This window comes from Trifolium pratense, linkage group LG6, assembly GCF_020283565.1.
Source record: "Trifolium pratense cultivar HEN17-A07 linkage group LG6, ARS_RC_1.1, whole genome shotgun sequence".
In the NCBI taxonomy this organism is placed as follows: domain Eukaryota; kingdom Viridiplantae; phylum Streptophyta; class Magnoliopsida; order Fabales; family Fabaceae; genus Trifolium; species Trifolium pratense.
Genome location: NC_060064.1, coordinates 43,777,434 through 43,804,270, shown reverse-complemented (window position 1 = coordinate 43,804,270; position 26,837 = coordinate 43,777,434). Strand labels below are relative to the sequence as shown.

The 26,837-nt window shown below is 32.3% G+C and overlaps 2 protein-coding genes across 3 annotated transcripts; both read right to left on the bottom strand.

Moving 5' to 3' along the window:
- Nucleotides 1-9,934: 9,934 nt before the first annotated feature.
- On the bottom strand, nt 9,935-15,724 carry LOC123888012 (kinesin-like protein KIN-10B). 2 transcript variants are annotated; one of them, XM_045936942.1, is made up of 13 exons: nt 15,368-15,714; nt 15,092-15,260; nt 13,547-13,940; nt 13,260-13,465; nt 12,511-12,830; nt 12,355-12,418; nt 12,127-12,196; nt 11,551-11,789; nt 11,423-11,469; nt 11,298-11,319; nt 10,745-10,807; nt 10,617-10,655; nt 9,938-10,232 (listed from the first exon to the last, which is right to left on the bottom strand). In XM_045936942.1, exons 1-13 carry the CDS (start codon nt 15,583-15,585, stop codon nt 10,161-10,163), a joined length of 1,923 nt encoding a protein of 640 aa, XP_045792898.1. In that variant the 5' UTR covers nt 15,586-15,714; the 3' UTR covers nt 9,938-10,160. The 2 variants fall into 2 exon arrangements, with proteins under 2 accessions (XP_045792897.1, XP_045792898.1); XM_045936941.1 differs by having other exon boundaries at nt 9,935-10,232; nt 13,260-13,940; nt 15,368-15,724.
- Nucleotides 15,725-17,443: 1,719 nt separating this feature from the next.
- Nucleotides 17,444-19,441, bottom strand: LOC123888011 (heat shock cognate 70 kDa protein-like). The gene is made up of 2 exons (XM_045936940.1): nt 19,222-19,441; nt 17,444-19,124 (listed from the first exon to the last, which is right to left on the bottom strand). The coding sequence occupies exons 1-2, from the start codon at nt 19,439-19,441 to the stop codon at nt 17,488-17,490; spliced, it is 1,857 nt and encodes a 618-aa protein (XP_045792896.1). The 3' UTR covers nt 17,444-17,487.
- Between the last annotated feature and the right edge of the window lie 7,396 nt (nt 19,442-26,837).

Genomic DNA, 26,837 nt, shown 5'->3' with positions numbered 1-26,837 from the left:
AGACACAAAGATAGACTTTGTTACTTAAAACAATTTAGGTAGTTAATTTATAAAAGAATTCTATTAATTCATATAATGACACTATTTATATGTATTATTGTAGTCTCAACACTATCAATCTTGCACCAGAATTCTCATTGGTTAAGTTATCACTAACAAATTGATCATACAATGTCAAAGTTAATATTGAGTATGTTCCTTAGTGCTCTATTGATTTGCTCTACCTTCACTCGTGATGGAGAGGCCTCAACTATCGACAAATATTTAGTGTTTCCACCGCAAATCAGACCGCCTCCTGGTCCTCGGATTCCTGCTCATCCGTATACAAGAGGTTGCAGTTATATAACGCGTTGTCGACGCCCACCATCTAAAGAGGCGAAAGAAGAAGATAATAAACACCAATAGAATACATGACTTATCATGTATACAATTTTAATAAATATTGTGTATTATTTCATATCAATCAATAATATAAAAAAATAAATGTTGTTTTACAACATTATCGGCCATTATACATGCTTTGAATTTTTACTTTTCTAGTTGAAAATATTATTTAAGTTTAATCACATAGTTTTAGTGCTCTATTTTTATTCATTCATTGAATTAGTCTTTTATTTTAAAACAATTTATCAAGATGCTAAGAATTCAACTCATACTTCTGTAAAGAGTTTAGAGTTATCATAATTGCTTGATGAAGGAAGCATGATTCAGAGTTCACTTATCATAATCCCCTTTATTACAAACAAACAAAACAAGTTTAAATATGATATTAGTCCATGCAACTATATAGTGTTTTTTGGTTTTAGCCTATGTTTGGTATCACGGTGGATATTTCAGAATTACGGTGACCCACCGCGATATCAAACATACACTCACTCCCTACAAATTCAAAAACAGTTTTAGTCCCTATAGTCATTCGCCTTATTGAGCTACATGGTGCCAAGTGTCATGATTATATTAAGTCACACATAAAGGACTAAAAACAACATTTTTATGAATTTGCACAGACTAAACGCAAACAAAAAAACAAACGCTATATTTTCAGGAACTAAAATCATAATTAAACTAAAAGCAATATCATTTTTAGTGGTTTTAATTATGTTCAAACTCAGATTCCCCAGCTTATTCATCTAAAAAATACTTTGATGGGTTGTTTAAGCCTAGTAATGGTACACATGAATCGGTGTTGCGTCTTATCCGCAATAAAATATCACCAGATGATAACGAGAGGCTCACGGCCCCAATAACTAGAGAGGAGCTGAAGGATGCACTCTTTCATATGCACCCGGGTAAGGAACCAGGACCCGATGGTTTGAATCCGGCCTTTTTTCAACACTTTTGGAGCATGAGTGGTGATGATGTATTCACGGCTGCTAAATTGTGGCTTGATAGAGGTTACTTTCCTATACTAATATATGTCTAATTCCTAAAAAAACCCATCAAATTGGTTTTCTTATTTAAAAGTCACTCATTTGCAGTTTTTCTCTATGATTTTTAGACTTAAAAAATAGTGATATGGTACATTTTAAATTATATAAAATCATACAGTCCCATTTTTTAAATTACAAATAAAAATTGAAATTTTTATGGGGTTTTCTTATAGTTTGGTGTTAATAGTTTATATATCAACCTATGTGTTACGTCATTTAAAATGTTATATCACCATTTTTAAGTTTAAAAAATTGAAGGAGGAACTAAATCCAAACAAAAAACAAACAGGGATTAATCGTAAAAAATGCTATATTTGCAGGAACTAAAATCATAATTAAACCGGGTTTGTATCGGGACGGAATATCACAGAAAATATAGTCATTGCGCAAGAAATGTTGCATACTATGTCGAAGATGTGGAGTAAAGTAGGTTTTTTTGCAATTAAAGTGGATCTCTCAAAGACCTGTGATGGCATAAATTTGAACTTTCTCTATAAGGTGATGGTAGGAGTCGGTATCCCGGAGACAATGGTGAATGTTATTATGCATTGTGTCACTTCTGTCAAAAGTAATGTGTTATGGAATGGTACTAGATCAGAGTTTTTCTCACCGCAATGTGGCATCCGGCAAGGTGATCCCTTTGGGAACATGTAGGGTACATAAAATGGGTTCTCCCCTTTCAATAGAATTTTCTCCATACGCATGAACCAAGAGTTGAATCCCTGACCACATGCTTAAGGGGGCCAATACCTTACCACTTGTCCACATTCATTGTTAGAAGTTGTAATTTAATTTTGGTCAACACAAACTTGTAAATGTAATTTGAATTTTGAAATTGACTTTTTTTTAAGGAATTAGTTTAATTACAAACAATTTACAAAAATGTATTGATACAAAAAGTTTCCATATTCAATGCTCTATTTGAATCAAGACACAAAGATAGACTTCGTTACTTAAAACAATTTAGGTAGTTAATTTATAAGAATTCTATTAATTCATATAATGACACTATTTATATGTATTATTGTAGTCTCAACACTATCAATGTTGCACCAGAATTCTCATTGGTTAAGTTATCACTAACAAATTGATCATACAATGTCAAAGTTAATATTGAGTATGTTCCTTAGTGCTCTATTGATTTGCTCTACATTCACTCGTGATGGAGAGGCCTCAACTATCGACAAATATTTAGTGTTTCCACCACAAATCAGACCGCCTCCTGGTCCCCGGATTCCTGCTAATCCGTATACAAGAGGTTGCAGTTATATAACGCGTTGTCGACGCCCACCATCTAAAGAGGCGAAAGAAGAAGATAATAAATACCAATAGAATACATGACTTATCATGTATACCATTATAATAAATATTGCGTATTATTTCATATCAATCAATAATATAAAATGATAAATGTTGTTTTACAACATTATCAGCCATTATACATGCTTTGAATTTTTACTTTTCTAGTTGAAAATATTATTTAAGTTTAATCACATAGTTTTAGTGCTCTATTTTTATTCATTCATTGAATTAGTCTTTTATTTTAAAACAATTTATCAAGATGCTAAGAATTCAACTCATACTTCTGTAAAGAGTTTAGAGTTATCATAATTGCTTGATGAAGGAAGCATGATTCAGAGTTCACTTATCATAATCCCCTTTATTACAAACAAACAAAACAAGTTTAAATATGATATTAGTCCATGCAACTATATAGTGTTTTTTGGTTTTAGCCTATGTTTGGTATCACGGTGGATATTTCAGAATTACGGTGACCCACCGCGATATCAAACATACACTCACTCCCTACAAATTCAAATTAAAAACAGTTTTAGTCCCTATAGTCATTCGCCTTATTGAGCTACATGGTGCCAAGTGTCATGATTATATTAAGTCACACATCAAGGACTAAAAACAACATTTTTATGAATTTGCACAGACTAAACGCAAACAAAAAAACAAACGCTATATTTTCAGGAACTAAAATCATAATTAAACTAAAAGAAATATCATTTTTAGTGGTTTTAATTATGTTCAAACTCAGATTCCCCAGCTTATTCATCTAAAAAATACTTTGATGGGTTGTTTAAGCCTAGTAATGGTACACATGAATCGGTGTTGCGTCTTATCCGCAATAAAATATCACCAGATGATAACGAGAGGCTCACGGCCCCAATAACTAGAGAGGAGCTGAAGGATGCACTCTTTCATATGCACCCGGGTAAGGAACCAGGACCCGATGGTTTGAATCCGGCCTTTTTTCAACACTTTTGGAGCATGAGTGGTGATGATGTATTCACGGCTGCTAAATTGTGGCTTGATAGAGGTTACTTTCCTATACTAATATATGTCTAATTCCTAAAAAACCCATCAAATTGGTTTTCTTATTTAAAAGTCACTCATTTGCAGTTTTTCTCTATGATTTTTAGACTTAAAAAATAGTGATATGGTACATTTTAAATTATATAAAATCATACAGTCCCATTTTTTAAATTACAAATAAAAATTGAAATTTTTATGGGGTTTTCTTATAGTTTGGTGTTAATAGTTTATATATCAACCTATGTGTTACGTCATTTAAAATGTTATATCACCATTTTTAAGTTTAAAAAATTGAAGGAGGAACTAAATCCAAACAAAAAACAAACAGGGATTAATCGTAAAAAATGCTATATTTGCAGGAACTAAAATCATAATTAAACCGGGTTTGTATCGGGACGGAATATCACAGAAAATATAGTCATTGCGCAAGAAATGTTGCATACTATGTCGAAGATGTGGAGTAAAGTAGGTTTTTTTGCAATTAAAGTGGATCTCTCAAAGACCTGTGATGGCATAAATTTGAACTTTCTCTATAAGGTGATGGTAGGAGTCGGTATCCCGGAGACAATGGTGAATGTTATTATGCATTGTGTCACTTCTGTCAAAAGTAATGTGTTATGGAATGGTACTAGATCAGAGTTTTTCTCACCGCAATGTGGCATCCGGCAAGGTGATCCCTTTGGGAACATGTAGGGTACATAAAATGGGTTCTCCCCTTTCAATAGAATTTTCTCCATACGCATGAACCAAGAGTTGAATCCCTGACCACATGCTTAAGGGGGCCAATACCTTACCACTTGTCCACATTCATTGTTAGAAGTTGTAATTTAATTTTGGTCAACACAAACTTGTAAATGTAATTTGAATTTTGAAATTGACTTTTTTTTAAGGAATTAGTTTAATTACAAACAATTTACAGAAATGTATTGATACAAAAAGTTTCCATATTCAATGCTCCATTTGAATCAAGACACAAAGATAGACTTTGTTACTTAAAACAATTTAGGTAGTTAATTTATAAAAGAATTCTATTAATTCATATAATGACACTATTTATATGTATTATTGTAGTCTCAACACTATCAATGTTGCACCAGAATTCTCATTGGTTAAGTTATCACTAACAAATTGATCATACAATGTCAAAGTTAATATTGAGTATGTTCCTTAGTGCTCTATTGATTTGCTCTACCTTCACTCGTGATGGAGAGGCCTCAACTATCGACAAATATTTAGTGTTTCCACCACAAATCAGACCGCCTCCTGGTCCCCGGATTCCTGCTAATCCGTATACAAGAGGTTGCAGTTATATAACGCGTTGTCGACGCCCACCATCTAAAGAGGCGAAAGAAGAAGATAATAAATACCAATAGAATACATGACTTATCATGTATACCATTATAATAAATATTGTGTATTATTTCATATCAATCAATAATATAAAATGATAAATGTTGTTTTACAACATTATCGGCCATTATACATGCTTTGAATTTTTACTTTTCTAGTTGAAAATATTATTTAAGTTTAATCACATAGTTTTAGTGCGCTATTTTTATTCATTCATTGAATTAGTCTTTTATTTTAAAACAATTTATCAAGATGCTAAGAATTCAACTCATACTTCTGTAAAGAGTTTAGAGTTATCATAATTGCTTGATGAAGGAAGCATGATTCAGAGTTCAGTTATCATAATCCCCTTTATTACAAACAAACAAAACAAGTTTAAATATGATATTAGTCCATGCAACTATATAGTGTTTTTTGGTTTTAGCCTATGTTTGGTATCACAGTGGATATTTCAGAATTACGGTGACCCACCGCGATATCAAACATACACTCACTCCCTACAAATTCAAAAACAGTTTTAGTCCCTATAGTCATTCGCCTTATTGAGCTACATGGTGCCAAGTGTCATGATTATATTAAGTCACACATCAAGGACTAAAAACAACATTTTTATGAATTTGCACAGACTAAACGCAAACAAAAAAACAAACGCTATATTTTCAGGAACTAAAATCATAATTAAACTAAAAGAAATATCATTTTTAGTGGTTTTAGTTATGTTCAAACTCAGATTCCCCAGCTTATTCATCTAAAAAATACTTTGATGGGTTGTTTAAGCCTAGTAATGGTACACATGAATCGGTGTTGCGTCTTATCCGCAATAAAATATCACCAGATGATAACGAGAGGCTCACGGCCCCAATAACTAGAGAGGAGCTGAAGGATGCACTCTTTCATATGCACCCGGGTAAGGAACCAGGACCCGATGGTTTGAATCCGGCCTTTTTTCAACACTTTTGGAGCATGAGTGGTGATGATGTATTCACGGCTGCTAAATTGTGGCTTGATAGAGGTTACTTTCCTATACTAATATATGTCTAATTCCTAAAAAACCCATCAAATTGGTTTTCTTATTTAAAAGTCACTCATTTGCAGTTTTTCTCTATGATTTTTAGACTTAAAAAATAGTGATATGATACATTTTAAATTATATAAAATCATACAGTCCCATTTTTTAAATTACAAATAAAAATTGAAATTTTTATGGGGTTTTCTTATAGTTTGGTGTTAATAGTTTATATATCAACCTATGTGTTATGTCATTTAAAATGTTATATCACCATTTTTAAGTTTAAAAAATTGAAGGAGGAACTAAATCCAAACAAAAAACAAACAGGGATTAATCGTAAAAAATGCTATATTTGCAGGAACTAAAATCATAATTAAACCGGGTTTGTATCGGGACGGAATATCACAGAAAATATAGTCATTGCGCAAGAAATGCTGCATACTATGTCGAAGATGTGGAGTAAAGTAGGTTTTTTTGCAATTAAAGTGGATCTCTCAAAGACCTGTGATGGCATAAATTTGAACTTTCTCTATAAGGTGATGGTAGGAGTCGGTATCCCGGAGACAATGGTGAATGTTATTATGCATTGTGTCACTTCTGTCAAAAGTAATGTGTTATGGAATGGTACTAGATCAGAGTTTTTCTCACCGCAATGTGGCATCCGGCAAGGTGATCCCTTTGGGAACATGTAGGGTACATAAAATGGGTTCTCCCCTTTCAATTGAATTTTCTCCATACGCATGAACCAAGAGTTGAATCCCTGACCACATGCTTAAGGGGGCCAATACCTTACCACTTGTCCACATTCATTGTTAGAAGTTGTAATTTAATTTTGGTCAACAGAAACTTGTAAATGTAATTTGAATTTTGAAATTGACTTTTTTTTAAGGAATTAGTTTAATTACAAACAATTTACAAAAATGTATTGATACAAAAAGTTTCCATATTCAATGCTCCATTTGAATCAAGACACAAAGATAGACTTTGTTACTTAAAACAATTTAGGTAGTTAATTTATAAAAGAATTCTATTAATTCATATAATGACACTATTTATATGTATTATTGTAGTCTCAACACTATCAATCTTGCACCAGAATTCTCATTGGTTAAGTTATCACTAACAAATTGATCATACAATGTCAAAGTTAATATTGAGTATGTTCCTTAGTGCTCTATTGATTTGCTCTACCTTCACTCGTGATGGAGAGGCCTCAACTATCGACAAATATTTAGTGTTTCCACCACAAATCAGACCGCCTCCTGGTCCCCGGATTCCTGCTAATCCGTATACAAGAGGTTGCAGTTATATAACGCGTTGTCGACGCCCACCATCTAAAGAGGCGAAAGAAGAAGATAATAAATACCAATAGAATACATGACTTATCATGTATACCATTATAATAAATATTGTGTATTATTTCATATCAATCAATAATATAAAATGATAAATGTTGTTTTACAACATTATCGGCCATTATACATGCTTTGAATTTTTACTTTTCTAGTTGAAAATATTATTTAAGTTTAATCACATAGTTTTAGTGCTCTATTTTTATTCATTCATTGAATTAGTCTTTTATTTTAAAACAATTTATCAAGATGCTAAGAATTCAACTCATACTTCTGTAAAGAGTTTAGACTTATCATAATTGCTTGATCAAGGAAGCATGATTCAGAGTTCACTTATCATAATCCCCTTTATTACAAACAAACAAAACAAGTTTAAATATGATATTAGTCCATGCAACTATATAGTGTTTTTTGGTTTTAGCCTATGTTTGGTATCACGGTGGATATTTCAGAATTACGGTGACCCACCGCGATACCAAACATACACTCAGTACCTACAAATTCAAAAACAGTTTTAGTCCCTATAGTCATTCGCCTTATTGAGCTACATGGTGCCAAGTGTCATGATTATATTAAGTCACACATCAAGGACTAAAAACAACATTTTTATGAATTTGCACAGACTAAACGCAAACAAAAAAACAAACGCTATATTTTCAGGAACTAAAATCATAATTAAACTAAAAGAAATATCATTTTTAGTGGTTTTAATTATGTTCAAACTCAGATTCCCCAGCTTATTCATCTAAAAAATACTTTGATGGGTTGTTTAAGCCTAGTAATGGTACACATGAATCGGTGTTGCGTCTTATCCGCAATAAAATATCACCAGATGATAACGAGAGGCTCACGGCCCCAATAACTAGAGAGGAGCTGAAGGATGCACTCTTTCATATGCACCCGGGTAAGGAACCAGGACCCGATGGTTTGAATCCGGCCTTTTTTCAACACTTTTGGAGCATGAGTGGTGATGATGTATTCACGGCTGCTAAATTGTGGCTTGATAGAGGTTACTTTCCTATACTAATATATGTCTAATTCCTAAAAAACCCATCAAATTGGTTTTCTTATTTAAAAGTCACTCATTTGCAGTTTTTCTCTATGATTTTTAGACTTAAAAAATAGTGATATGATACATTTGAAATGATATAAAATCATATAGTCCCATTTTTTAAATTACAAATAAAAATTGAAATTTTTATGGGGTTTTCTTGTAGTTTGGTGTTAATAGTTTATATATCAACATATGTGTTACGTCATTTTTAAATTACAAATAAAAATTGAAATTTTTATGGGGTTTTCTTGTAGTTTGGTGTTAATAGTTTATATATCAACATATGTGTTACGTCATTTAAAATGTTATATCACCATTTTTAAGTTTAAAAAATTGAAGGAGGAACTAAATTTGAAGAATTTTAAAATAAGACCTTTTTTTTGTCAAATTTAATGACTAAAAATTCTACCTTCAAATTGAAGAAATGAGATTCTGGAGTTTGAACACCGACTTCTGCATATATAATGTAATATTTCTACTAACTAAGCTAAATTCACGGAGTTTATAAGTGTGCTAAAATAGGACACTAAAACTATAATTAAATTTTTTTATTTAAAAAAATGCTAAATTGTGCAAACTCTTTCTATACCTTCTTTTTTCAATATAAAGTGCACACTTCTTATCAACCAGAAAAGAAAAAAGAGGGAAAATAACTGCACATTGAAATGTGCAATGATTAATCCTTCGTTTGAAAAGGACAGCAATGGATGGCAATTGATGGTCTACATGTGTTGACAAACAACTACGTGGAGAATCACTTCCCCTCCATTTGTATGAGTAAATTTCTTGGCTTAAAATATTAAAAGAGTTATTTTTCTTAATTTTTTTTGTAAATTGTGAAAATACTTAATGTATCTTTGACCCTTCCTCCATTGGTTGGAATTGAATGCACCAGCATCATCAAGCATCATGGGTTATGACTTATGGTGGCATGGTTGGCAAGAAAAACTTGTTCCCTATACTTAGATTGATGACAATGATAAATAGTCCAATTGACAATGAAATCATAGTGGTGATGGAAGGTGTATAGAAATTCCATGTTTCCTTTTTAGCTATTGATTATTGAAGCACGGACACTTCTTATATCAGGATACTTCTTATATTAGACGTGTTTTCCTATTGGATACACGTTAGTGTTCGATACCGACATAATACTGACACTTATGATTACATTGAATTATGTTATTTTTTAAAATTATTATCAGTGTTCGTATTGTGTCCGGTATGTGTCTGTGCTTCATTTTTAGTTATGTAGTCTAGTGCTTAGAAATTTCACCTTTAAGGTAAATAAGTGGAATGTCCTGGGTTTAATCCCCGACTCCTGCATCATTGTCAACTGAACAAACAGTTATTTCATTGGAATAATAACTATAAAGTCATTGCCAATTTATCATGAATAATGCTAACAAAGAGACAAGGAGTAAAATAATTGATACTATATTGAAAGAAAGAATCACACTTTTTTGTTAATGCATAGTAAAATGATTTGTGCCTTGTCTTGTTAGGAGAATATTAATACACACACAACAAGCTGAAATATGTTGCTAGTGGCAACAATGCTACAAATACTAAATTGAAAAGCATAAGAAACTATTTAAGAATCTAAATCACACACAATGTAACAACTATTTAACAATGGAAAATCAATTGATTATTGAATCTTCTGCTTTATCTTCAAAGAGTTTCTTTGCAGCCTTAGTAAACAAGTTATGAGCCTGCCATAAAGTGGTTCAAGTTAGAATTTTGTTCACATTTTAAGAAGTAAACTAAATTTAAGTTATTATGCTTGTATAGTATAGTATAGTATAGTATAGTATAGTATAGTATAGTATAGTATAGTATAGTATAGTATAGTATAGTATAGTATAGTATAGTATAGTATAGTATAGTATAGTATAGTATAGTATAGTATAGTATAGTATAGTATAGTATAGTATAGTATAGTATAGTATAGTATAGTATAGTATAGTATAGTATAGTATAGTATAGTATAGTATAGTATAGTATAGTATAGTATAGTATAGTATAGTATAGTATAGTATAGTATAGTATAGTATAGTATAGTATAGTATAGTATAGTATAGTATAGTATAGTATACCTGCTTCAAAGAGAGACCAATCTTCTCCAAATCACTTAACTGCAAAATACCAAAAACAAAAAGCATCATGATGAATTAATTAATTGTATCTATCTCTTACGAGTTATGAATGAGATCGTTATACTAACCGATTTTAGTGGACTTTCTTCTCTGAGTTCTATTATGTATTCTGCCATTTTCCCTCCTATGCCCTGAAGGAATAAAATTATTATAATCCCAAATATTAGAAAATGAAGAAAAATTATGGCATATTTTGATTTGAGAAAACATTTTGTACTTTCATTTCCTAATTTTTACTTATAATTACAAAGTCGCCACAATATTTTCACAATGCTTCCTGTTTTCAAAGATTGGTGCACGAGATATCTGAAAACAAGAAACATAGTGAAAATAATTTGGTGTGTGTTTGGATGAGAGGTGAGTTTGGAAATATCTTGATTTTGTTGAAGCTTGAAAGTGTAGCTTTTGCAAAAGTTGATGTAGTTCGTCGTGATTCAGTCAATCTCATCGTCAATTCAAACATGCACGTGGTTATTTTGTAATTAAAAGTGAAACAAAAAAAAAAGTTTTCTCAGAACAAAATTGACCCTAAAGAATGGTACAATAATGAATAAAGGAAAACTGTCAGATAAAGAGACTATTCATATTAGACATTTATGTGGCAAGCAACTGTGCATGTACCTTTAACTCGAGTAGTTCCTCTCTGCATTTAAAATTTGAACAAAATGTTACGGCACATTGAAACAAAGTTCACTAATTGTGCTTTACAAATTATGCAAAATACAAGGGTGAGTTGTTTACTTTACCTGCTTGCATTATTTAACAAATCGATGTATTCTTGAACTAAGCAGTTCTGCATAATGAAAAAAGTTATCGTGAGAAATGAGGCTCACAAAGTACATTTTGCTAGTGGAATCAAAACAACTAGCAGTACCTTCAATGTGGAACTTTGTGCACTGAATTTTTCAAGTGGAGTGGAATTTTTCAGCAATACTTTTTTAGTGGAGCAAGTAGCAGAGAAAGGTGTTTGTGTCAAATGCGAAGCCTCATGATGCTTTTGATTACCATTGATGTTGATGGGAGAGAGGGCTTTTCTTAATGGACTTTGTAGTACTGTTGCCTCGTTACTCTCATTTGTAATTTGCAAGTTCGCAACTTTGCTTAATGTTTCATCTGCATACAAAAACGTGCTTAAAGCTTTAGATAGCGCGATAAGATTAGATTCTACCGATTATTAATCCACGTGACATACAAAATATCTAAAAGTTTTGTGTCATATTGTGATCCGAATTGTCTGCAATAACAGTACTACACATTCACCGCAATCAGTAATTCGAAAATGTTGGATGAAGATCAGTAATTCATATTCTAAGCTCATTACATTGAGTTTTCAAAGCAACTTGAACCGACAACAGTTAATTCAATGTGATATTTCAACTGCAAGGAATCCATTTGCATTATAATGTCGAATAAATGTGAAGTGCAGGAATCACACAAAGTAGTGACTTACCAGTTAGGTTATTGTAAGGTTCACATGCAACATTATTGGTCTCATGCTCAATCTCTCTCTTATCATTGTCCTGTGTAGCAATAAATATTAAATGTTATTATATTCAAGAAAAATGCAACTATTGACAATGCATGAAAGATTTAATATTCATGAAGACAAAAACTGTTCCTACTTCCTTAGTACTTTTGACAATGCCTGTCTTTTTCGATATTTGTGACACTCACTTACCTCCTTCCAAGAACCAAAAGCAACTTCACCATCTAGTAAATTTCTAAAAGAAACAGATAAGTTCCTGCTTACACATTAAGACAAATATCAGTAACAGTCAATGCCATAATCATAATCCATAATTTTATATGCAAGTATAGGAACACTACTAGTGACCTTTCAGCAGTTTGTTTAGCATCTTTGTTGGTGGAAGTTCTTGCCTCCTTCACTGAAGTATTGAAATTAACCGATCTCTTAGCAGATGTAATGATGGAACCAGGAGTTTTTTTCACATGTGGGGAATTAAACGGTCCAAGTTTTTGTTGTGAGCTATTTGTCTTGCCTTTTGATTCTAGCCAAGCTCTCAATTTGGCTTCCATGTCAACTTTAACTTTTGGCGTCTCTAGTTTATGAGCTGAGGTTACAAAATTAGATATGTGCCTTGATCGAGCAGCCAAACTAACGGTATGAACAGATTCCTGGTATTCTCCTGGATTCTGAAATAAATAAAAAAAAGGGGTATAATTAACCACTGAATCTAATTGTTATTAGTCTCATATCGTCTAGAGATATGACATGAAGTAATGCTTAAGCAGCCATCGCTTTCTAAGCTGTTTTGATGCAATTGAATCAGGCCTTAAGTCCATATTCTAAGATATGAAATCAGAGTATATACTACTTCTGTTATTGGACCTAGATATGTGTTATTCTATCCACATTTGTTCACATTTCAGATATCTAGTCTAATACGGGAGGAATAACAGAAATCTCTACACTAATCATAATTAATAGATGAATTTATCTAAAATACAATTCTCTTGGTCACTTCAATGGTTGAACAAGTAATCTACAACTTATAAATGACCGTCTATCCGGTGGACCAACATAAAAGGAGAAGAAAAGATTGATAAAATCTCTAGCTTTACCAGGCAAGCAACCATCAGTGCACGACTCGCTCCCCCTAGAGAGTCCTGTAATATACGGGTCAATTTGCTCTCTCTATAGGGAATTCTTGGTTTGCTGTTGTTCAACGCGTATATCACATTTGACAGCGCAAACAAGGATTGATTTATCTTAGCACTCTCTTGAAGACGAATCCCTTCATTGCAGCTCCTTCTGTTGTCTTCATTACCTGCATCAACTTTAAACGCATTACATCCTTCTGTTGCTTGCAATACATCAAACCCATTCCCCCAATTGAGAGGACGGTAACCTGCCAAGTCTATGAGATTCAGCTTTCCACATACAGGACTTCCACTTCCATCAAGAGGAGTCGATACTACAGATATCACAAGCACTCCATGACTTCTACTAGATACATCGTTGAGGCCGGTGTGTGCAGTTTTGCGTCTCTGAACACCACTGGAGAAAATCTCTTGAAATTCAGACATTGTGTGTACTGGAACTTGAGATAGTCCCCTGAGGTGAATTTGACCGTCTTTGTCATCCAAAACTGAAATCTCATTCGCTTTTACTTCTAAGAGATCGTAACATCGGTCCATGTAGACCTCATAGTATGAAATATGTGTCGTGCTGCCAGTGTTTTGACAAATAGACAGGATAGTGGACATTGCCAGTGGCATCAAGCCAGGTTGTTCTTCAGTTCCCTGCAACACCAACCATCGGTTACTTCAACTACACAACACAAAAAAGTAAGAAACTACTAAAAAATTAAACACATGCCTAAAAATTAACTAGTTAGTACTACCAATTTCAAGAATTCTAGAGTGGATCAGTAGAACCAAGAAGACTCTAGAAGAAGACAAAACACCAATTACACCCCAGAACTACTACATCACTAATATACAAGATTAGGATTTAGTCTAAACATCAAAAGCTACATGTATTGAAGTTGTTCCTTCCGGAACCTTGAGATAGCATCCTTGCAATAGCAATTAAGAAATATACTAGATAAATTACTCCTCCCAAATTCCAACAAAATTGTGGTAATCTTCATTTAACGATGGCATTAATACCATAGAAGTTTGTACAACCTGTTACCAAATGAGCTGAACCAAATTATGCAGAACCAAATTGTGCCTAACCAAAGGAACTAACGCCATACACGAGCCTTCACAGTCTGAATCTTCTTCTTCGATCGGTCGATCTATTGCCTCCCTCACCAATCCTTTACCATAAAACCAGAAGTCTATGACAGCAACGCAATTTATCCCCCCACCCCCTCCACTATGACTTCCCTCAATTACACAAATTTTATGTGCATTACCCGTATTCAACTCCAACAGCTCAACCTTTATTGCACTATATACGATTCAATTTATGAATGATGACATAATTCCCTATCATATAACATACACTAACTGCAAAAATGGATCATTTACCTCTAAAACTCTCTCACAAGGTACAGATTCATAAAGAATAACCATAACCTATGTCATGGTTAAACATGAAAAAGAGTACTATTCCTCACCACCCTCTAAACTCTAAACTCACATTTACAACCAAATACCGCAAACTTGAGAAAAATAACCGCGGAATCACTCACTTTTCTAATCCCTCGCCTAATCACATAATTGTTACTCTCTAGGAGCTAAAAAAGAAAAGTACTAAAAACAAAAACAAAAAAATCCCCCAAAAATTAAACTAATTCACATATATAGATCACACTCAAATAACAGCATAATTGTTACTCTCTACTAGGAGCTAAATCAAAAAATATTATCAGGAACATATAAAAATACAACAAAATTTCACAAAAAAAATTAAACTAATTCACATATATAGATCAAACTCTCACCTGCATAGTGTATGTCTTTCCACTTCCAGTAGCACCATAAGCAAACACAGTAGCATTACAGCCATTGAAGATAGCAGGAATCATAGGGTTTACTTCAGTATGAAATATCTGACCCACATTATTGTCCTCTTGATCAAAGAATGAGTCCAATTGGTAACACTCATTACGACTAAAATCAAACAAGGAAACAAAATTAAAAACCATAATCATCAAACCCAAAATTCAAATACTTCATAATCATTCACAGTAATAATAAAAAATTGAACTTTTTGAAACCTGGTATGTGGGTCTTTGAGATAAACCGCTACTTCATCACGAGATTGAAAATCTTGATCCAAAAGGGAGATACAAGAAACTGGGTCACCACCATTTCTTGGTGTGATTTCATGAGGAAGGAAGGGTCTTACCCTAACTATGACCCTCACCTTGGAAACTGAAATTGGGTTGTAATTGTTGGAGATTTTGTTGGGGGTTTTTGGAGTAGCAGAAGCCATTGATTGATTGATGAAGAAAATGGAACAAAGATTCGATTTTTGAGACAGGTTTATGAAAACGATGTTGAAATTGATGATTGAGATTGATGAGAAGTGAGAGTTAAGAGTGGGAGATGTTTTTGAAAATACTTGACCGTTTGATTTTGGTTTGAATTTGTCTATTTGGTGTGTGGTCAATGGTCTCTTAGGTGGGACCCACAATTTTTTGAAAGTAAAATATTGTAATGTGAAATTTAGATTGGTCAACCAATCGTCAAGTTGGTTCAGTGGTGAGATGATTAACGCTGAACTTGGTAAGGAAAATTGCGATTCGATTCTCCGCAACTGTGATCGGGAGGGAGTTGAAATTACTTGATATCAGAACTGACCTCGAACCAGATTAAACTGGTGGTGAAAAATAAAATAAAAAAAGCTTTAGATTGGTCAAACTATTTTTTATGTTTTCCTTCTTTTAATTTTTAATTAATTAAATTAAACGATGATAGATGATATGATACAACAAGATATTGGGGATTCTTTACATTTGAATTCCATTAAAAAAAAATTGAAAAAATAGGGAAAAATTTCATTGTAAACATTTGTTGGTCACTTTTATAAATTTAAAAAAATTTGGGTCAAATTTAAAATTTTAAAAATAGGGACCAATTTGCAATTTTAAAAAAAATTAAAGGATCAATTTGAAATTTATTTGGGGTCAGTTTGCAATTTATGAAGAAAATAAATCAGGGTCAATATGCAATTTTAAAAATATTTAGAAGAGTCAATTTGAAAATTTTGAAACATATGGGAAGAAGGAAATTCGAATTTCTAACTTTTAGGTGTCATTTAAAATTGCTTAAATTTAATTTGAACAAATTATTTCAAAAAAATTATCATTTTAAAAATTCTCCAAATTAATTATTTAAACGAAGAAATTTAGATTTAAAAAGTTACTTTACCTCAAAACATCTATTCAAACGAACTCGAGTCTAAAGGTTTGAGAACTTACAAAATCAAGAGATCATTAAAATCTAAATAAAGAAAAACAAACTAGCCAGCCACTTTTGGATTTAATGTGTACCAACATGCTCTCCAGCTCCTTCAGAAAAATAGATTAAAGATTTATTACTTCACTTTCATCAAACTCAATGTATGAAGCAAATGGTTAAATTTAATACTCCCTTTACAATTCTTGAACGTGTTTGAAGACTTTATTTTGAAATGTGAAGAGAATTACACTACCGAACTTTCTGATAAAATTAGGATGAACCAGCAGATCAAAAGAGCAGTTTCTGTCTACAAGAGCAGAACATTATTAAGTAATGGTTAAGAGATTCTCAAATTACTTTGTCTTTCTTGACTGAAAGAGAAGAATGCAAGCAAAGCATACATGGCTTTATAATGAAAACCAATTTTCACTGTCCTGTAATCAAGTGTCTAAACAAACAAAGTATTCATCATGTCAAAATATGGGAAAAGGTATTGCTCATGATCATGCATTGAATTAGATTAACATGAATAATTATAACTTCACTTCAACTCGATGTATTTTGATGTATTTTCTTATTATGCATATAAACATGATGAAGTGAATTTAATTCTTAAGATGTCAAGCTCTACTACAGTTTCAACTACATATCAACTCGAAGCACAAAGATTACTCACTCAACTTAAGAACAAAAAAATATTAAAAAGAGCACAAGATCAGGAGAGGGATCTCGAAGCAAGGTTGCAAAGATACTGCTAAACTAGAAACAGGAACAATTTAAGTATTAAGTTCAATGCAAAATTTACCATAAACTAGAATACTACTTAGATGATTGTCAAAAAAAGAATAATACTTAGATAACCAAACTAAAGGTTTGCATTTCAGCGCGCACAAAAGAAAGACATCACTTGAAATCTAAATAAAGAAAAATAAAACTAGCCGGTCTTGGCTTTAAGGTTTTCAAATATGCTATCCAGCAGCTTCAGATGACCCTCAAGAACATCAATTTCTTTCTGTTGGTTATTCTTATCAAGCAAATTCATGCCAACAATAATTGCATTGTTGATCTTTGCACTTTCTTGAGAGGTGAGCATTGAATAAACATCATTCTTCTTTAAAGCATTATTAATATTGTAAATACAAGAATCCAATGCACTTATTACTTCAGCCTTCCTTAAAAATTTCTTATCTTCCACGTGGTATCTCTCAGCTTCTTCAATCATTTTTTTAATTTCGAATGTTGACAACCTTTCTTTGTCATTGGTTATGGTAATCTCGTTCATATTTCCTGTAGATATTTCCTTAGCAGAAACTGTTAGGGTACCATTTTCATCGATGGTAAAGCAAACTTTCAAGGGCTGGCCTCGAGGAGCACTTGGAAGACAAGAAAGGCTGAACCTACCAAGCAGATTGTTGTCTGTGGCTCTTGCTCTCTCGCCTTCATAAACCTTAATCGAGACAACGCAACCATCTTTACCGGTAGAATATTGTTTGGTCTTCTTGACAGGTACGGAAGTGTTTCTAGGAATCACCACATCCATGATATCTTCAAGATTTACTGCAATACCAAGTGACAATGGGGTAACATCTCGCACCACCAAGTTTGGTACATTCTTAAACCCTTCACTCAAAATAGCAGCTTGAACAGCCGCACCATAAGCAACAGCCTCATCCAAATTGATACTCTTGCACAAATCCTTCCCCTTGAAAAATTCTAGCAATAGATCCTGCACTTTGGGAATCCTAGACGAACCGCCAACAAGAACAACTTCATCAATATCACTCTTGTATATCTTTGAATCACTAAGACAACTCTCGACAGTTCTCATACACTCATTGAAAAGGTCCATATTAATTTCCTCAAACTTGGCACGAGTTATTGATGAAAAGAAGTCAATTCCATTAAATAAAGATTCTACCTCAACTGTGGTTACAAAAGCAAAGGAGAGTATCCTTTTTGCCCTTTCACAAGTAGTTCTTAACCTCCTTAAGGCTCTTGTGTTACCACTAATATCCAATTTATTCTTCTTTTTAAACTCTTCTACAAAGTAGTTCACCATTCTATTATCAAAGTCTTCTCCCCCTAGGTGAGTGTTTCCAGCAATGGCTTTTACTTCAATGACATCACCTTTAATAGTGAGAATAGATACATCAAAAGTACCACCACCAAGGTCAAAGACAAAAATATTCCGTTTACTATCACAGTCACTTCTCTTATCAAGACCATAAGCAATAGCAGCAGCAGTAGGTTCATTGATTATCCGAATGACATTAATGCCAGCAATGGCACCGGCATCAATAGTGGCTTTTCGCTGAGCATCATTGAAGTAAGCTGGCACAGTAACAACAGCATTCTTGACAGGAGACTGCAGATATGCCTCAGCAACTTCTCGCATCTTTGTAAGGATCATAGATGATATTTCCTCAGCACAAAATTGCTTCTCTTGACCCTTATACTTGAGGGTAATCATAGGTTTGTCATTTACACCGGCAACGACCTTGAATGGCCACAACATTATATCTTTCTGAACAAGAGGATCACTAAATTTCCTACCAATTAATCTCTTAGCATCTGAAAGAAAAATGATTGTAAATACTGATCATTCATTTCACTAGTCCAACTAACATATATAGAAATGCAATGCAATAATAACAATAAATAAATTTACCAAAGACGGTGTTTCCGGGGTTGGCGGAAGTTTGATTCTTAGCAGCATCACCAATCAACCTTTGATCATCGGTAAAAGCAACAAATGAAGGAGTGGTCCTGTTTCCTTGATCATTATGGATTATCTCCACTCTACTGTGTTGCTCCTGCCACACTGCAACACAAGAGTATGTGGTTCCAAGGTCTATTCCCACGGCACGACCTTCGTGTTTTCTTGCCATGATCTTTCAAGTAAACAACAGAAGATTAGAAGAAAAAGAAGAAGAAAACTCACTAAGATTTGTTTGGTAAAAAATAGTAGATAGCTGATCTGATGGTTTATAGCGGATGAACTTATAACGAATAGCTTATAATCTAGTTTTACCTTACGGCAAATAAGCTAGCCGATTAAATTTGGACCTGTTTGAATTGATTTATTTTGAGCTTATGTAAAACAGCTAATGGAAATAAATAAAATTTTATGTATTATTATCAGTTTTTCAAGGTAGTTTATAAAAAAAAAACCTATAAAAACACAATTTTGGCTAGTCAAACTAGTCAAAATTTATGAAATGACATAGTAGTTTATCTATTTGCATAACTTATTTTTATAATCTAAAAAATAAATCAAATTCAAACGAACTCTTTGAAGTGTTTGGTAAAATTAGGGTTGAACATAAAAAAGATGTTTAATTCATAGTAATTTTTTTCAAATAAGATGGTTATGCTAAAATTGGAAGAACATATGATAAGAGATAAGTTCATAAACTCCAAGAAATATTGTTTGAAAAATAAGCTATAAGCTTTTTTTTTAAAATGTGTACCAAACAAGTATTTTTTGTTCACATGAACTTATAAGTTGTAAGCTATGACATCAAAATTTGACATACAGAACTTAGGATTATAAGAAGAGGCAAGAAGTAATTAACCTTTAGATTTTCTTGTCACACTCAATAACTCAAGAACCTTTACGTTTTCTTCTCACACTCAAATAGCTCCTTTTATTTTCACAGGGAACATATGTTGATCGAGAGCATAAGTTTATGTTTTCGAAAACTCAAACGTCTCTACTGTGCGGTGCTTAGAGCAGGGTATACACCAAGGTCACTGGGTCGACCCGTTTAACCCGCACTCTCCACCAAATTTTTTTGTCCATTTATATTTTTGTCGGTGTGGGTTGCATCGTTAAAACTGCGGGTTATGCGATTTAAATTCACGGGTTTGCGGGTTGGCACGTGACCTGTATGTGTGATTCATATTTTCTATTATGCAAACTAATGTATAAAAAAAATAGTTATGGTGAGTTTGTTAATAAAAAATTTTTGTTTGGCTTAAATATGAAAACAGTCTCTGCAATTACGGCTTGTTTTGATTTTAGCCCCTGCAAAAAAAGTTTGATTTTAGTCCCTGCAAAATACCAAAACTTTTAAAAAGGTTCTTGAGGTGAATTTTTGGCTGACATGTCAAGTAGTTGATGATTTAGCAAATGCTGACTACGATTTTTGATGACGTAGAATTAAAATGTCATTTTCATTTAAAAAGAAAAAATGGAAAATAACATGTCATATTTTTTAAAAAAAATAAAAATAAATTGAAAATAGAAATAGAAAATTAATACACTTAAAAAAATTAATATATTAGATTTAAAAATATATTAGATTTCAAAAAATAAATAAATTATCAAAATAGAAGAAAGAAATCACGCAAAGAAGAAAAACGCAAAGAAGAAATGGGCAAAAATTAGAGTTCCTGAATCAAACCTGCGATTGAAGGACAAATCATGCAAAAAAGAAAGAAGATGTCGAGTAGCAAAGGTGGTTCGTCTTCTTGAGTTTTTGTTGCAAAAAAGCTTCCTTTGTATGGGTGTCAAATACTCATGGTGATGTACAAAGCCAACAAACGAAATTACAAAAATGAAATTGAGGAAGAAGAACTCTGGCGATTTGAAGAGGATTAACAAAAACTCTTTGTTATCTTAACGTTCAATTTCAATTAACCACTCTCCGGTTTGAAGAAGATGAATAGAAATGTGTTTTTCTTCTTTGCGTGATTTCTTTCTTCTATTTCGATTTTTTTAAAAATCTAATATATTAACTTTTTTTTTTGTAAGTGTATTAATTTTCTATTTCTATTTTTCAATTTATTTTGTTTTTTTTATTAAAAAAAAACGGACATGTTATTTTTCATTTTTTTTTTATTTTTAAATGAAAATGACATGTTAATTTCACGTCATCAAAAATCCTAGTCACAATCTACCAAATCATCAACTACTTGACATGTTAGTCAAAAATTCACCTCAAGGACGTTTTTAAAAGTTTTGATATTTTGCAGGGACTAAAATCAAACTTTTTTTTTAGCAAAGACTAAAATCAAAACAAGCCGTAATTGCAGAGACCGTTTTCATATTTAAGCATTTTTGCTGCTCAAAAAAAGTCAAGAGTATTGTTGGTATTATGAAAAGTCCACAAAAAAAAAATTTGTCGTAGAGTGTCCGGGGTTCGAACCCCAGCTCCTACATATAAAATGTTGATGTCTCTACCAACTGAGTTATGGTCAAGGGGACACAACAAAAAAATTTATATCCTCTTTATATATAGAAAAAGATAAATTATAACTTGCTCTATGTCCAAATCCAACTTTCTCAAAGAAAAAAAAAATTATCTAAACCTGAATTATAACAACCAAGAACACACTCCTATCGGTTGTACTCTTAATTTTGACATTTTTTGTTGTATTGTTTTAACATAATATGGACTTATATAAGTTTAACATGATATATATACATAATATAGACACTTTTGAACATAAAAAAGTCAAAATATTGGCATTAACATGTCAAAATTTTGTTCATTATGGACTAAAAACAAAAGAAAATGTTTTGTAGGGATGAAAACAAATGATTTTATTTTACATGGACAAAAATTAAAATTCACTATAAAAGTAAGGACTGAAAACATATTTTACCCAAAAATAAAAGTTAATACTTTTCTCGTTTTTACAGCTAAAAAAATGACATTATTAACGTCAATTCAGTACGAATTACATATTTACTATATGTTATTTTAATCAAACTGATATCAACTGAGTCATTATTTCAATTATAAAAATGAAAATAACTATTAAATTATACTTTCATACATCAACATATATTATCGATAATATTAAAATTTGCCACGTGTATTGAAAAAGAAATGTGAAAAGTTTGACAACAAAAAAAGAATAAAAACATTGTAAAATACAACATCGAACTGTGTGATAAATCGCTGATCTCAATCCAAAATATTGTAAGTACGTTGCTAAAATATTGTAAGTACATTTGTAATGAAATGACAACTAAATAAATTTTTGGGTAAAATATGTTTTAAGTTCTTACGTTTATAGCGAATTTTAGTTTTCATCCCTATACTTTAAATCATTATTTCTCGTCCCCGATTAATTTTCTGTTTTAGTTGTCGTCTCTAGTATTAGATCAATTGTTTATTTAAAATAAAAATATATATGATTTAAATATTATTTTTACTCTTTTTTTTTTTAAGATAAGTAATTGTTATGTCCAAATGTGTATCTTTCATAACAAGTCTTTATCTTAAAAAAAAATAACAGCAAAAATAATTTTTATTTTTATTTTAAATAGAAAATGTTTTTTATTCTTGCCCAAACAAAATTTAAAAGAAATTGAAAAAAAAAACATATTTGACATGACAGTTCATGTAGAATGCCACGTGTGAAAATAAAAGAGAAATAATGATTTTGTCAAAAAAAAAAGAAAGAGAAATAATAATATACTTTTTATTCTTGCCCAAACAAATTTTAAAAGAAATTGGAAAAAAAAAACATATTTGACATGGTAGTTCATGTAAAATGCCACGTGTAAAAGTAAAAGAGAAATAATGATTTTGTAAAAAAAAAAAAAAAAAAAAAAAAAAGAGAGAGAGAGAGAGAGAGAGAGAGAAATAATAATATATTTTTTACCATAAGAGTTTGTTTAGTGTGCAATACACTTGAAAATATTGGACGGGAACATTCAGGGTTTCGGAAACCAATTAGTACCTAATTGAGAAAATCCTTAATGCTCTGTTTGGTTGAACGGAAAGAAATAGGAAGGAAAGAAAATTACGGATTTAAATGGATGAACTTGGACAAAAGTTAGTCCACATTCATTCATTGGAATCCGTAATTTTCTTTTCTTCTTCTTTTTTTCCGCTCAACCAAACGGCCTAAATATATTAAGGAATAATAGTGGGTTAAAAATCTAAATAGTTTGCCTCCAGGAAAATGTAGTAAATGCCAATAATATGATTGTAATTAATTAAAATTAGAAGATTAAGGGTGAGATGATAATTGGAGTGACAAATTTAAGAACCATTTATTTGCAATAAGAGAGAGAAAAAAAAAAGGAAACCAACTCGCCATTTATCTCTTTTGTTCCGGCAAACAAAACTATGAATGTAAATGGATATTCATTGGGGCGAAAAGTATGATATATGTGTCCATTATGTTGGATAAATATAATATCCATATCCGCTCCATATTTGTGTGTGTATTAACTAAGTGGGTAATCCATGCATTTTAGAAATTTGTGGATATTAAAAAATATCCATGGATGATAATTATAAAAAAAAAAATTACTTTTTCCTATTTACCAAAAAATTCTACTTCTTTTAAAGAAGTAACAAAAAATATTAACACATAATAATATTCATACATTTTACTTTCAATTTAAAAACAAAAGTCACCATGTTCATTTTCCTTCTTTTTACCAAAACTTAATATAATATCCATATATTTCTCCTTAAAAAGGTAATATACATACATTTCTAACTTAATTAAAGTTCATAACAAAGTTCTACCGAATATAAAAGTCTCTTTTATATTTAATAACTAAAAATATTTAAGTAATTTTCTTATGGAGAATGTTAACATGTGCCCTTAAGGCACATGTTAAGGAAGCAAAAATGAAAATTATTAAATGCTAACTTGTGTATTTTAACTTTTGAAGCATTAAATTTCTTGTATCATTAAATGTTGATTTTCTATATTGGGATATCTTAACATGTGCCCTTATGGCACATGTTAACAAGACCCTTTTCTTATTTATGAATGTATACGGATATCCGTGAGCACGGAAAATGTGGTTGAAGGTGTGGTACTCATAGCATTGTTAAACCACACTCATAATATTATTTAGTATATATTTGCTAATGATCAGAGCCAAAAACTTAGTCCCAACGACATTCCGGTTATTAATGAATATCATGATGTCTTTCCAGATGATATCACTATCTTGCCTCCAGAACGAGAAATTGAATTCTCAATTGATTTAGTCCTGGAGTTGAATCGGTATCTGTGGCACTTTATAGGATGTCACTAGTTGAGCTAAAAGAATTGAAATCTCAATTAGAAGAGTTGCTACATAAATATTTCATCAGGCCTATTGTGTCCATGTGGGGTGCACCAATATTATTAGTGAAGAAGAAGGATTGTGGAATGTGATTATGCATTGACTACCGTCAGCTTAATAAAGTTACTATTAAGAACAAAAATCCCTACCTCGTATATATGATCTATTATACCAACTAAAAGGAACAACAATCTTTTCCAAAATTGATCTTAGATCCGGTTATCACCAGATTCACATTAAGTCCTTTGATATGTCGCAAATTGCTTTCAGAATCCAATACAGGCATTATGAATTTCTTGTTATGTCATTTGGCGTGACTAATGCTCCAGAAGATATATTGAAATGGGAAAGACCTATAAATGTTTCAGACATCCGAAGTTTTTAAGGTTTAGCGGGTTATTACTGGAGATTCATCTCAATGTTTTCCCAAATCGCTCTAGCTCTGACTCGACTGACAAGAAAGGAAATTCATTTTGAATACAACGATGAATGTGAACAAAGTTTCAGGACATTGAAGAAGAAATTAACTAAAGCACATGTGTTGACTATTTTGAACCCAACCCGAAGATATATGGTGTATTGTGATGCTTCATCCAAGGGACTTTGATGTGTATTTATGCAAGATGGCGTGGTTGTGGCTTACGCATCCAGACAACTCAAGCACCATGAGGAGAAGTATCCCACTCATGCTACTGAGTTGGCGGCTATTATTTTTGCTCTAAAAATATGATTACGCCGCTTATATGGTGGGCAATGCGACTTGTTTAATGATCACAAAAGTTTGAAATACTTGTTTGCAATTGGTCACAGAGATCTAAACATAAGGTAGAGAAGATGGATAAAATATCTAGAAGATTTTGACTTTTATTTGAAGTATCATCTGGGCAAGACAAATGTTGTGGCAAATGCTTTGAGCAGAAAGGTGTTGCATGCGTCAGAATTATTGATGCACCAGTGTAACCTCTATAAGTTCAGAGACCTTGACCTTAACGTCACTTATTGGAAAGGTAGAGTTGTAGTGAACATAATAGAATTGTCTTGTGACTTACAATCAAGGATAACACAAGTCCAAGAGTCTGACTCGAAAGTGCGAAAGATGGTTGGCAGACTGGAAATATCCATAGCTATTGATGGAGTAATTCTTTATGATGGCAGGATATGTATACTAGATGATTTTGAAGTGAAGAGGTTGATTTTAGAAGAAGCACACAACAGTGGCTTCTCTATCCACCGTGGTTCCACCAAAATGTACCATGATAAGAAAAATATTATTGGCTAAACATGAAGAAAGAAATTCCTGAATTTGTGTCGAGATGTATTATGTGTATACAAGTAAAGATAGAGCATCAAAGGCCGACAAGATTGATCTAGCCATTATAAATCCTGTAGTGGAAATGAGAGCATATCACCATGGATTTGTAGGAGGATTACCTCGCACCCAAGGTGAATATGATTCAATTTGGGTTATTATGGACTGTTTGACCAAATCTGCCTATTCCATACCAGTAAAGACTACCTACAAAACCCCTCAGCATGCAAAGTTGTTCATCTTAGAGATAATGAAGTTGCATGGAGTACCGGTAAACATTGTGTCTGATAGAGATACAAGGTTCCCTTTGAACTTTTGGAAGGCATTTAAGAAAGTCTTGGGAATAGAATGTGAGCAAAAATTAGAAGCCAAAATCTTGGAGGTAGAATGAACAATTGAAGGAAGTCGCGAACTGGTCCAACGATATACCACGGTTTTGCTACTTAGGTAGCGGATGATAAAAAAATTCAAAACTTTCTCAAGGGTTTATGAGGGTGTAATTTTTTTTTTTATAAGCAAATAATATTATAAGGGTGTGAAATCTTAAAAGATTGTTGACTTTGAATTTTTTTCTCATCCGCTACTTATCTAGCAGATTAAGTTCGCCGCCTAAATAGCGATTCAGAGTATTTTGGTAAATCAGCAAGGTGCACAAGATAATGTAGGCGGTCAAAAGAAACTTCCATATCCTATTACCCGATCTCCCCTATTACCCGATTTCCTTACATTAAATAAAGAATAGGTCCTAAAACTATTCCAGTTACTATTGATACCCCCCCCCCCCCCCCCCCCCCCCCCCCCCCCGAAACAAGGATTCCCAAAACGATAGGATTTGGTTCCCTCCTAGTTAATATATATATCTGAATCAACCACTCATAATCCTACTTTTTTTTTTGTTACCATGATATTGATACAAAATTTCCATAGT